The sequence below is a fragment of the Stylophora pistillata genome, chromosome 5 (genome assembly GCF_964205215.1).
Source record: "Stylophora pistillata chromosome 5, jaStyPist1.2, whole genome shotgun sequence".
In the NCBI taxonomy this organism is placed as follows: Eukaryota; Metazoa; Cnidaria; class Anthozoa; order Scleractinia; family Pocilloporidae; genus Stylophora; species Stylophora pistillata.
Window position 1 is genome coordinate 16,364,983 of NC_142523.1, and position 12,500 is coordinate 16,377,482.

At 38.1% G+C, this 12,500-nt stretch overlaps 1 protein-coding gene across 1 annotated transcript; it reads left to right on the top strand.

Annotated features, from left to right (window-relative positions):
- Positions 1 to 10,158: 10,158 nt before the first annotated feature.
- On the top strand, positions 10,159 to 11,622 carry LOC148730554 (collagen triple helix repeat-containing protein 1-like). The gene is given in 3 exon segments (XM_088761317.1): positions 10,159 to 10,215; positions 10,218 to 10,457; positions 10,676 to 11,622. Coding segments are annotated over 3 exon segments (657 nt in total). The 3' UTR covers positions 11,036 to 11,622.
- Positions 11,623 to 12,500: the final 878 nt, after the last annotated feature.

The window sequence follows — 12,500 nt, forward strand, 5'->3', positions numbered from 1 at the left end:
TTTGAAGAAGGAGGCTTCGATCCAGAATACAGTGCATTAATACCGTAGGGGGAGACTAGCTTAAGCAAACTTGCTAAGCGAAACGGACAAAGAGTCTTGAATCACAAGAGCTTCTTCCTTGATGTATCATGCCTTGTTGCTAGAACGTCTCCGGTATTTTCCCTCTGGTTAATTCCATCTCTAACCCCAAAATTAGACTATAACTCCACCTACAACTTATTTATATAAAAAAACGCTCCGTACTTTTGTTCTCATTTGCTTCTATTCTTCACCTTGTAAGGGGACACCACATCTAAAAAATAGCGGCACATATGACCGTGTGATAAACAATCTGAAACACTAAAAGCTAAAGTTAGTGATAATCTCTACAATCTGAATAAACTCACAGATGTGAACCTTACGTTCATCAAAATGCTTCAAGTCTTCTGCAAATCTTTAAAACACTTAAACTAATGATGATCTGATAGCAATAACACATTCAAGAACGGATCACATGAACCACAAAAAAATCGTTCTTCATTTTATAAACTACACAACACAAGTCTGCAATTTGTACCACCAAAACACATCGACTGCCTCGTGATAAGCGTGGACCAAACACACGGTGTTCAAAACGTTACGTGCTATTTTAGAATCGCTCTAGAATACATGAATACTGTAATCGACCAGAGTATAAAACAATGTTAGGACGCTAGGGGGAAACTACCTTAAGCAAACTCGTTAAGCGAAAGGCATGAAGAGTCTTGGATCACAAAGCACAAAGCTTTTCGTAATGTATCATGCTTGCTGCTACATCATCTAGTTTCTCTGATTAACTCAAACTCTAAACTCTTACTCCAATTCAACCTCAACTACGTTGGACATCATTTGACTGCTAAAAGCTCCAACTATAACTTATCACCATCACCCGGCAAAAGCTAGGAACTATGTGAAAATAATTGGTCAAAATATTTAATTCCCTAGGAGATATAGGGTCCCTCTGGGAAAACCCCCATTTCCTGCACTTTTTGCATAATTAATTAGCTAACTTTGCATTGCTGCTGACAAACTGAATGTCCATCTGCAAATGTAATCAAATGGGTTGTATTCTGTATCTATCAGACTTTAAGAAAATTGATTTTTTTTTTTAATTTTTCTTTTCCTTTCTTCCCTTACCTCTCGCTTAAGTAAAGACGACTTTTTCTGGTTTTGACAAAGTCCATAATTTAGCATATTTTAAAGCCCAATATCACCGATGATCAACCACTTCTGATCTTTATTCTTGTATGGGCAGTGAAAGCCATCACTCAGACTTCCAAAATCGGTAATAACATTTTTGGGCAATCTATTTCATAACCCGTGCTGACATAAAATCCACATCTACCTCCCGTTTTTTAGTCTAATCATCAAACTTCCGTACACCACATCTTTGTTTTACTAACTTAAAATAAGTTGAAATTTCCAAGAAATTTCCCAGAGAGTATCGTTTAAACATGAACGAGGAGAGAATCTTTGAATGGTGCAAATTGAGCCCTTTTTGAGAACTTTTGTTGCAGCCATATTTGGATTATTCTCGAGGAAACGCAGCGGTTGATGATGAACATCAAGGGCGCATTTAGTCGAACTTTCTGACAAATAAATCTAGGAAGAAACTCGATACTACATACATGTCTCTGCGGTGCCTCAGTTGCAACTTTTGGCTTGATATCATTTGTTAGATATTGTCAACAATGTACCAGATTCGATTTTCTTCGTTGCCTTGTTGAAATATTAAACGCAGACAGAGCTCTCGCACAGATCCATCAAAGTGATTGGTCTTTTACGGCGTGATACTTATCGACTTACATGATATGTGTTGGGGGCAAAAAGCTAATTTGATGCCCTAAAGGCTGATATTGATCAAAAGGACAATCCGCCGACAGAGCTGAATAACGTATGCGCATGCGCTAGGTTTGCCGCGGAAACACGGATTTTGAGTTGGTTGATTTCTTATTCTGTTGCTTCGAGGCGTCGTTTTCGTTGCCGCTTTTCTTTTACAGAACAACCTCCAAAAACTTGGTACACCCCTAAAAATTTTCAAAAATTAATTTTCTCCTTAAAACCCCTGGAAATGGGAAAATGCCTTCTACGAAAACAGAGTTCCTCGGTTCTAGAAGTCAGCCCTTATTATTTTCCGCTAATTTCGCTAAAAATTAGACCTAGAACACATCAGCCCGCGTTGTTGACCGCATACCAACTGATGTAAGCAATCATTATTTAGCTCTGTCCAATCCAATCTGTGAAAATCAGACCTGAAAAAAATTTCAGGCCTGTACGGGATTCGAACCACTGACCTCTGCGATACTAGTGCAGCGCTCTACCAATTGAGCTAACAAGCCAACTGGGAGCAGGCCATCAAATTAATTCGACATAAACCCGTAGATGATAAATCAAACAACAACAAATATATGAAACATATGTATGAACTGCGGTTATGAAACGTATGTGCACGATCCTTCGCAGTAAAGCACTATTTGAGCAATAGTGAAAATCAGACCTAAAAGAAATTTTTTTTCAGGCCTGATTTTCACTATTGCTCAAATAGTGCTTTACTGCGAAGGATCGTGCACATACGTTTCATAACCGCAGTTCATACATATGTTTCATATGTTTGTTGTTGTTTGATTTTAAACTTTGTAGACTAGAAACACAACATACTAAATAAATGTCAAAGTTGACCGCTGAACAAAATTGCAGGCGCGATCTGATCAAAGATGGCGGATTGGACAGAGCTAAATAATGATTGCTTGCGTCAGTTGGTATACGGTCAACAACGCGGGCTCATGTGTTCTAGGTCTAATTTTAGCGAAATTAGCGGAAAATAATAAGGGCTGACTTCTAGAACCGAGGAACTCTGTTTTCGTAGAAGGCATTTTCCTATTTCCAGGGGTTTTAAGGAGAAAATTAATTTTTGAAAATTTTTAGGGGTGTATCAAGTTTTTGGAGGTTGTTCTGTAAAAGAAAAGCGGCAACGAAAACGACGCCTCGAAGCAACAGAATAAGAAATCAACCAACTCAAAATCCGTGTTTCCGCGGCAAAACCTAGCGCATGCGCATACGTTATTCAGCTCTGTCGGCGGATTGTCCTTTTGATCAATATCAGCCTTTAGGGCATCAAATTAGCTTTTTGCCCCCAACACATATCACGTAAGTCGATAAGTATCACGCCGTAAAAGACCAATCACTTTGATGGATCTGTGCGAGAGCTCTGTCTGCGTTTAATATTTCAACAAGGCAACGAAGCAAATCGAATCTGGTACATTGTTGACAATATGGCTACTTATCTAACAAATGATATCAAGCCAAAAGTTGCAAGTGAGGCACCGCAGAGACATGTATGTAGTATCGAGTTTCTTCCTAGATTTATTTGTCAGAAAGTTCGACTAAATGCGCCCTTGATGTTCATCATCAACCGCTGCGTTTCCTCGAGAATAATCCAAATATGGTTGCAACAAAAGTTCTCAAAAAGGGCTCAATTTGCACCATTCAAAGATTCTCTCCTCGTTCATGTTTAAACGATACTCTCTGGGAAATTTCTGGGAAATTTCTTGGAAATTTCAACTTATTTTAAGTTAGTAAAACAAAGATGTGGTGTACGGAAGTTTGATGATTAGACTAAAAAACGGGAGGTAGATGTGGATTTTATGTCAGCACGGGTTATGAAATAGATTGCCCAAAAATGTTATTACCGATTTTGGAAGTCTGAGTGATGGCTTTCACTGCCCATACAAGAATAAAGATCAGAAGTGGTTGATCATCGGTGATATTGGGCTTTAAAATATGCTAAATTATGGACTTTGTCAAAACCAGAAAAAGTCGTCTTTACTTAAGCGAGAGGTAAGGGAAGAAAGGAAAAGAAAAATTTAAAAAAAATCAATTTTCTTAAAGTCTGATAGATACAGAATACAACCCAGTTGATTACATTTGCAGATGGACATTCAGTTTGTCAGCAGCAATGCAAAGTTAGCTAATTAATTATGCAAAAAGTGCAGGAAATGGGGGTTTTCCCAGAGGGACCCTATATCTCCTAGGGAATTAAATATTTTGACCAATTATTTTCACATAGTTCCTAGCTTTTGCCGGGTGATGGTGATAAGTTATAGTTGGAGCTGTCAGCAGTCAAATGATGTCCAACGTAGTTGAGGTTGAATTGGAGTAAGAGTTTAGAGTTTGAGTTAATCAGAGAAACTAGATGATGTAGCAGCAAGCATGATACATTACGAAAAGCTTTGTGCTTTGTGATCCAAGACTCTTCATGCCTTTCGCTTAACGAGTTTGCTTAAGGTAGTTTCCCCCTAGCGTCCTAACATTGTTTTATACTCTGGTCGATTACAGTATTCATGTATTCTAGAGCGATTCTAAAATAGCACGTAACGTTTTGAACACCGTGTGTTTGGTCCACGCTTATCACGAGGCAGTCGATGTGTTTTGGTGGTACAAATTGCAGATTTGTGTTGTGTAGTTTATAAAATGAAGAACGATTTTTTTGTGGTTCATGTGATCCGTTCTTGAATGTGTTATTGCTATCAGATCATCATTAGTTTAAGTGTTTTAAAGATTTGCAGAAGACTTGAAGCATTTTGATGAACGTAAGGTTCACATCTGTGAGTTTATTCAGATTGTAGAGATTATCACTAACTTTAGCTTTTAGTGTTTCAGATTGCCTATCACACGGTCATATGTGCCGCTATTTGTTAGATGTGGTGTCCCCTTACAAGGTGAAGAATAGAAGCAAATGAGAACAAAAGTACGGAGCGTTTTTTTATATAAATAAGTTGTAGGTGGAGTTATAGTCTAATTTTGGGGTTAGAGATGGAATTAACCAGAGGGAATATACCGGAGACGTTCTAGCAACAAGGCATGATACATCAAGGAAGAAGCTCTTGTGATTCAAGACTCTTTGTCCATTCCGCTTAGCAAGTTTGCTTAAGCTAGTCTCCCCCTACGGTATTAATGCACTGTATTCTGGATCGAAGCCTCCTTCTTCAAATCAAGTTGTTATGTTTTTCTTAATGAGACTGTCTTTTCACATCTCATGTTTTGACTAGAGAAAATGCTCTTGTTGATTACAACTGAGTTTGGCCTATCTGTGCTTGCTGGTCCTTAGTAATTTTGTATTTACTTTTCATCAACCGGAAATCCCAGATGTACCGCTAAATCCAATGGAGTTACAGGAACAAACAGGATGGATGAAGTATATCTCTATTTTTTCCGGCACAGTCTAAAATCTTTCAGTTTAGCATTCGATTGGGCTCCCTCGGAGAAAAATTTTAAAATCATGTCTAATTTCCTGTCGACACACTTTCTAGTTTGATGGAGAATTGTAGCAGTTGAAAAGCTTCTCCGACAAAGGCCGGAGCCATTCAAAAACTGTTTCACAATATATTATTTTGCCAAGCACGATGCTGATATAAGGATTCGTGAAAAAATCACCATATTACATATTTTGCCAATTTTATGCTGCATTGGCGATATTTTCAGCATGAAACCGTGCAGGGGGGGGGGGGAGGAATTTGAACTTTGGAAGATTGATCTGTTCAAATTCCCGGCCCCCTTAGCAAAAATTGTGTTCACATGCCGCACCCAATGTTTTTATAAGAGGAAAAATCAGCGACTATTACTTTCTACACATTGACCAAGCTTTAAAACCTAGACCTTGTAGACCAATTCTTATTAGCCATTCGCTTGCTAAAATGAATTGTTTACTTATCACCCCACCATATTTTATAAATCCGCTGGAAATACTTGAAGCTTCTGGCCCACCCCAGCCAGGCAAGGGTCGTCCATTCCCCTTCCCGGGCATGGACGACGGTAAAATTCCATAAGTTTTCTGGGGAGAGGGATGTTAAAGCTATGTCGAAAACGTGAACAAGCTGTATTATGCTTCCTTTTTAGGTCACGGTTTATTCACTTGAGTTAAAGATTATGTTACAACGCTTTTCTTAAATCCTACTTACAGCTCCTCGCATATTTGAACAAAAAGACATTAACAACGTTGTATCACAGGCACGTGGAACAAGGCCATACAAAAAGTGGGTGAAAAACACGTGCCGCATACAGATTGTCTGATTACGTAATAGATAAACGAAATCCCCCATTATTTTGATTAGTTTAAAACTAATTATCTTCTCATACAGTTTCCATCACTTGATCGGCGCGTGAGTCTTGGATCACACAGGCTTCTTCCTTAATATATTATGCTTGCTACTACAACGTCTACGTAATTTTCTCTATGATTTACTCCGAATCTAACTCTTAAAACTCTAAAAACAACTTTTTTATACCAAAACTCAAGCTACTACATTATGGGATCATTCATTGGTCTGAGCCGTGTCCAAAGAAACGAAGTTTTCATTAATTAGTCTCTAAAGAAAAGCGGCATTTGGGTTTCTTAAAACCGCAAAACCGTACAATAAACAATAAAGGAGGTGAGTTCTAAAGAGACTGTGGTGCTGCGTCGGTGGGGGTAACAAGGTAATTTGGTAATTAACTCTGTATCAACTAATTTGAAATTGTAAATTGGCCACCGTAAAGATGGTGGCCAATTTACAATTTCAATTTAGCTGATATTACCAAGTTATCGTACAATAAACATAAAATTGCCCAAAACCGCAAAAAAAAAAAACAAAACAAAACAAAAATTATCGAAACGGAAAACCGGATGCAAAGCCGTCGAAACGGATAAATTTTAACGTCTTATGATTAAAAACCCTGATCGATTCGATACAGTGGTGACAAGTGAGACACATGTGGCTTCGCCGCCTCAAGGAGACAATAGCCACAAAAACATACGCACTTACATTCTCATTTGGTTGTTTTCTTAACTTTGGAAGTTGACACCACACCTGCGCTATGCGAGATAACAGTTCATAGGACCGTGTCAACACAATCTTTAGTTAGTTATAACCTCCGTAATCAGAAAAACTTCCATAGATATTAACCTTAATAAGTCTGATAGAAATAAAACACCTGAAAAAATACATTCGAAAACAGATCAACGGGAACCACAAAAATACTCACTCTTAAATTTAAACTACTCAACGCAAGTCTCCGATTTGTAGCGTTAAAACACATCAACAAGTTTAAAGATGAAAATCCATCACATTGCCTAGTGATCGGCTTGCATCAAACAAACAATACCTGGACACCGTTATCACCCAAAGGACAAAGGAATGTCAGGACTGGGACTTAAAGGGGGGGACTGGCTTGAGCAAACTCAGTTAAGGAGGGAACTGGCTAGAGCAAACTCACTTAAGGGAAGATACCGAGACTCTTGGATCACAAAAGCTTCTTCTTTAATGTATCTGGCGTACCTTGCTGCTACAACTTCTACAGTATCTTCTTCTAATTAACTCCAAAACTGTCCCACACTGTGGAAAGGACTGGAACACCATCACTTGAAAACCAGAAACGCTGATAACCTCATTGCCTTTAAGAAATCAATTAAGATTTTATCTTAACATTATATTTTTCTATTTCGCATATACCTTTGTCATATTTTACAATATTTTATATATGATATTAGATATCCTCATTATTTATTTATTTATATTTTTTGACATTTGGTTAGGACCTCCCTGAAAATTATGTTTGTATGAGTAGACATCCTCATTAAAGATCACTCTAACTCTGATGAACTCCAACTTCAACTACTTTCGATCACAACTCCGACTACAACTGATGACTATCAAACAAAGGCTACGTGCCCATTTTCTCATTTGTATAGGTAATCGCATGGGGCCGAGTAAAATTAAGGATTAATATCACTTGTGTTTTCGGAAGTTGCTGAAATTACACGAGTCGACTCGGGCAATTTCTGCAACTTCCGAAATCACAAGTGATATTAATCCTTAATTTTACTCGGCCCCATGCGATTACTTGTTTATAATATAAGGGGCAAAATGTTTTCTTACTGATCTCGCGCAAAACGGGACGCAATTGTTACAAACAAACAGAAATTTCTTTACCTTGGCAGCCGTTGCTAAGCGATTTTCAGCCATTCATTTTCAAGTAATTTTTCCCGAGGCAATTACAAAAATTAAGAAATAACGCCCTCTGTCTTGACCAATCACAATTCAGTAATTTTGCTCCTTATATGATAAGGCTATTTTATTAACCTTAGGAGTCAGTGACACCACACCTGTGCTCTCTGTGAGATAGCGGCAAATATGACCGTGTGATAAACATCTAAAGCACCAAAGGCTTAAATCAATGATAACCTCCCTAATTAGAAAACATTCACAGATGTGCACCTTTCGCTGATAAAAGGCTTAAAGTCTTTTGGAAATAAACCAAATTAAATCAAGATAATCATAAAAACATCACATTCGTGAACAGATCAACAATAACCACAAAAATTTAATTCATAATGTATCTCAAATGTATGTTTCACAAATGTTTCATAATGCATATCAAACTTCTATTCCTTCTCAATATGTCACGTTTGATCAGAATAAGAAAATTACGTGGCCCAGACTTCTGGCTACTTTCCCTGAATTTATATGAAAGATTTATCAGTACGTGCTAAACTGAAAGGATATCAGAGTGAAGCTGTTTACTCGTGACGATGTGTGATTTCAAGTAGTTTCAGACTTTCTTATCATTTAGCTCCTCGCTTCCTGATTAAGATTCCTATTTTAGCATGGTGACAGACAGTTAACATTCAACGAAGTTCTGCAGGATATAAATAGGCACATACATAAGACGATATTTTGCAGCCAACACAAAGCATTCGCGCAAAGTAACCATCTGAGAATGGCGAAGTTTCTAATGCTCGCTGCCTTTTTATATTTTTTGTCCAAACCAGGAGTAAGTTCAATGGGAACAACTACCAGTCCTCAACAACAGAATCCTCAGGCTGACGCTGACAAAGAGCCATGTGAGGTAAACTTTGTGCTTTATTCTAGTAGCTCTCAAGTCTCCTGCATTGAGCGTGAATTAATTAATTCAATCTTATGCTCTTACGCTGAAACTATTATTCTTACGCATTTAATGTTTTTGATTAAAACTGTTTTGTTGAGGTAGCAGACTGCTGCTTTAATTAAGTACCCATAAAATTCATTTTCCTTTTACATATAATGAACTCCTTGTTCCCTTTGTGGTCGCTTCGAACATTTTCCAACAGTGGGAGGTCTCGCTCAGAATAATGAAATGCACGTCTTAGCTACTAATTTATTTTTTTAATGAAAAATTTTATAGGGAAGCATGGTCCCATATCCCCACCCGCTCCAAGAAAGTAATGCCTGCGGTGTCGCAATCGAAGGCTTTGGGATCCAAAATCTCACTATTTGCCACCAAGTCAACTTTAGAGCTCTTAAGAGAGGCCGCCAGAATATTTCGAGAATCGAAAATCAGTGACGAAAAATCGAATTTTTTTTTTCATTTTGCCAAAACATCCCTTTCTGTGAACTAGTTTCGAAAAAAATATTTTAAAGTTCCAGCGATTTTCTTTCCGGCTGAAATTTAAAAAGTTTGAAAATTCGTTAAAAAAGCCGTTTTCGCCTTGCCTAAGCGGTCAAATCGTCACGCAACTTTAGAAAAATGTTGGCAGCGCCAAACAAGTCCATTCACCATCAAACTTTGCAAAGTAACTATAATATCACTGCACAGTAAAGGCATATAAAAAGTTTCTTGTAATTCTCTTTGGTATGGGTTTTATCGCCGTTTTTATAAAAGTGTATTTTGCACGCCCTTTTAGGAGACAAAATGAAAGCTAAGTTTTACCGGTTTAAACGACACGTGGTACCTAAAATTTCGATATTAAAACCATATCAGACGAGAGCTCATTTATCAAACACACAGTTAATTTTCCATTCAGTGCAAAAACTGGTTAGCCAGAATTTATGATTGTATAAGTGAGAGTGATCAGTATTAAGTATTAAGTATTTTATTTAATTCTATGTTTTTTTTTATAAAATCCCCTGATGAGTGAGCAATCACGAAACAGGTTTGTAGGGATGAAAGCGTAGTCTTTGTATCTTTCTAACTCAACACTCAATCTTTCACGTCCATCTAATTACCTTTTTTTCTTTCCAGAAATCCATCTTGCTCGGGGATTTTCATGGATTCCAGGATCCAATGGCATACCAGGAATGCCTGGAATTCCTGGGTCCCCGGGGTTGCAAGGACAACAGGGAAAAGATGGAGCCAAGGGAGAGCCTGGTGTCAAGGGACCGAGAGGTATGACAGGAACAAGAGGAGAAAAAGGAAATCAAGGGTCACGTGGTAAAAATGCTGCACCTGGAATGATGGGAATAAAAGGAAATAAAGGCAATGAAGGGTCACGTGGCAGCGGTGGACCGCCAGGAATGAAGGGTGTGAAAGGAGGACTGGGGCCTAAGGGAGAGAAAGGAGAAAGTGTGAATAGTGCAGTGTCACAGACCAACTGGAAACAGTGTGTGTGGAAGAAAGATGGTGGTAGAGATTGTGAGAAGATCAAGGTATAGAAATATCTGAAAAATGCCATAAACAAAATTGGGAGTTGGATTAAATAAACATTTTTAAAATTTTAAAATGGAAGTTAGCAAAATTAATTTGCATTCAATTCTGTGCTTCATAGCAGGAAGGAAAAGCACAAAGTCATTGAATTCTTCCCTAATGTGTACCATTATTATAAAAGATTTTTGCACTGATACTGTCTTCTTGCTATTTGTTCCAGGATTGCTCATTCAACAAGCTGCAGTCTGATACAGCCATTAAAGTCTCATTCCAGGGAAATATGAGAGTCCGAGGCACTTCAAGTAAATGCAACCGGTGGTTCTTCAAGTTTAATGGAAATGAATGCAGTGGACCAATGACAATTGAGGCTGCTGTGTACAACAATTGGCCGTCTGGGAATCCCGAACTGCTTCATCACAGGTCATTTGAGGGATACAGTGAAAACATCCCACAAGGCAGGGTTACTGTGGAGTTATGGGTAGGAAAGTGTTCCGGTGGTCATATAAAGGGTGATGCCTATACTGGATGGGGATCAGTATCCCGAATAATGATCGAGGAAGTCTCTAGAGCCCAGTCCTAATTACTCCTGTCGTTTTCATACAAGGAATGGTGAAGACTATTCCATTTTGTTTTTTCCGTCATCCTGTTTCGATCTCAAGATTTTCTCCTATTATCGAAGTCCCGAAGTAAATAATATATTCTATTATGTCGCTGAAAATGTTTTCTCTGAACATGTCCCCTACTTTTCGCGTGAATAAGATATGAGATAATTTCGTTTTATTAACAGAGTTAACAAGGTTGCTGATCTCTTTTCAGTTGCGTGATAGACTTCGCCGAGATGGAGGGACTACTCGTAGTCTATAATTTACAAGTTTTCACCAAAGTGGAGGTGGTAGATGTTTAACGAGCTGTGAAGGGGTGGAGTAAAATATCCACCCTAGAATTGAAAAGTTATTTTAGTATAGCACAAAAAGATGAATTTAACTCGTTTATTCCTGCAACGGTTACGATATTTTCGGGCGCAAATTTCGTGTGCGTTTCCAAGAGGTGAATATCAAATAAATAATCGGAACTTGAGTAGTCAATCAGAGCGCGCCCTAAACGCTATCCAGTGTCTCGGTAAATACCAAAAGCAATTATATTATTATCGTCATTGTTATTAACAGTACTATATTGTCACCAATGTTATTATCAAAGAATTCTTTTAAATAAAAGTTAATCGTGCTCGAACATCCTGCAGGTACAAAGCTTGGTCATATTTCAGCCATTATTCATTGACCGGCCGGCTAGATGAAGTGACATATATTGGTGGTTCCGTTTACTGATACGAACTTACCTCAAAGAATTTTTCAAACTTAACATAACGTGTGCCATCAAACTCTTGGAGGCTAGATTTTGAACAGAAGCGCGGGGTCACTATACTAAGTTTAGAAAGACGAGTTGACCATGGAATACATGTAACTTGTTGTTGTATCAGCCAAACCTGTAGTTATTACTCGGCTAAATCCAATACTTTCGTAACGCTGAGAAATTCGCTAGATATTTCACGTAGAGAAAACTTCTCTAATTCCAAAGAAGGTCTAGGCCACAGTGAAAATTAACAAAGAAATTAAAACTTGTTCGCTCTCTAATGAACACCAACTAGCTAGGGTCAGATAAATCATGGCGGCAATTTTGGGACAATGCTATGGTTAAAGTATCGAGCATACGGCGGCATGATGACTTGACTTCATTTACAGTTAACTGTAGCCTGAGAATGTCAATGGTAAGCTTGGCCTGCTTTTCTTGTTTCCACTTTAGAAATTTGATGCACCAAAACGTTGGGTTTTGAACTCTGGTAGACCTTTATTGTTTGCAAGGGGGAGGGGATCAACTTTAGAAACTCTCTACGGTGGCCAATCAAATCAACTGATCAAACCAATTATCTTGCAATACCCCTTACTTATACAGCCCCAGGTTTCTTCAGAAAACTACCCTCTTTGAACATCTAAGGACTTGCCCGTTTTTATCCTGCGCATGCCGGTTTTTCAAATTACAGCACTTTT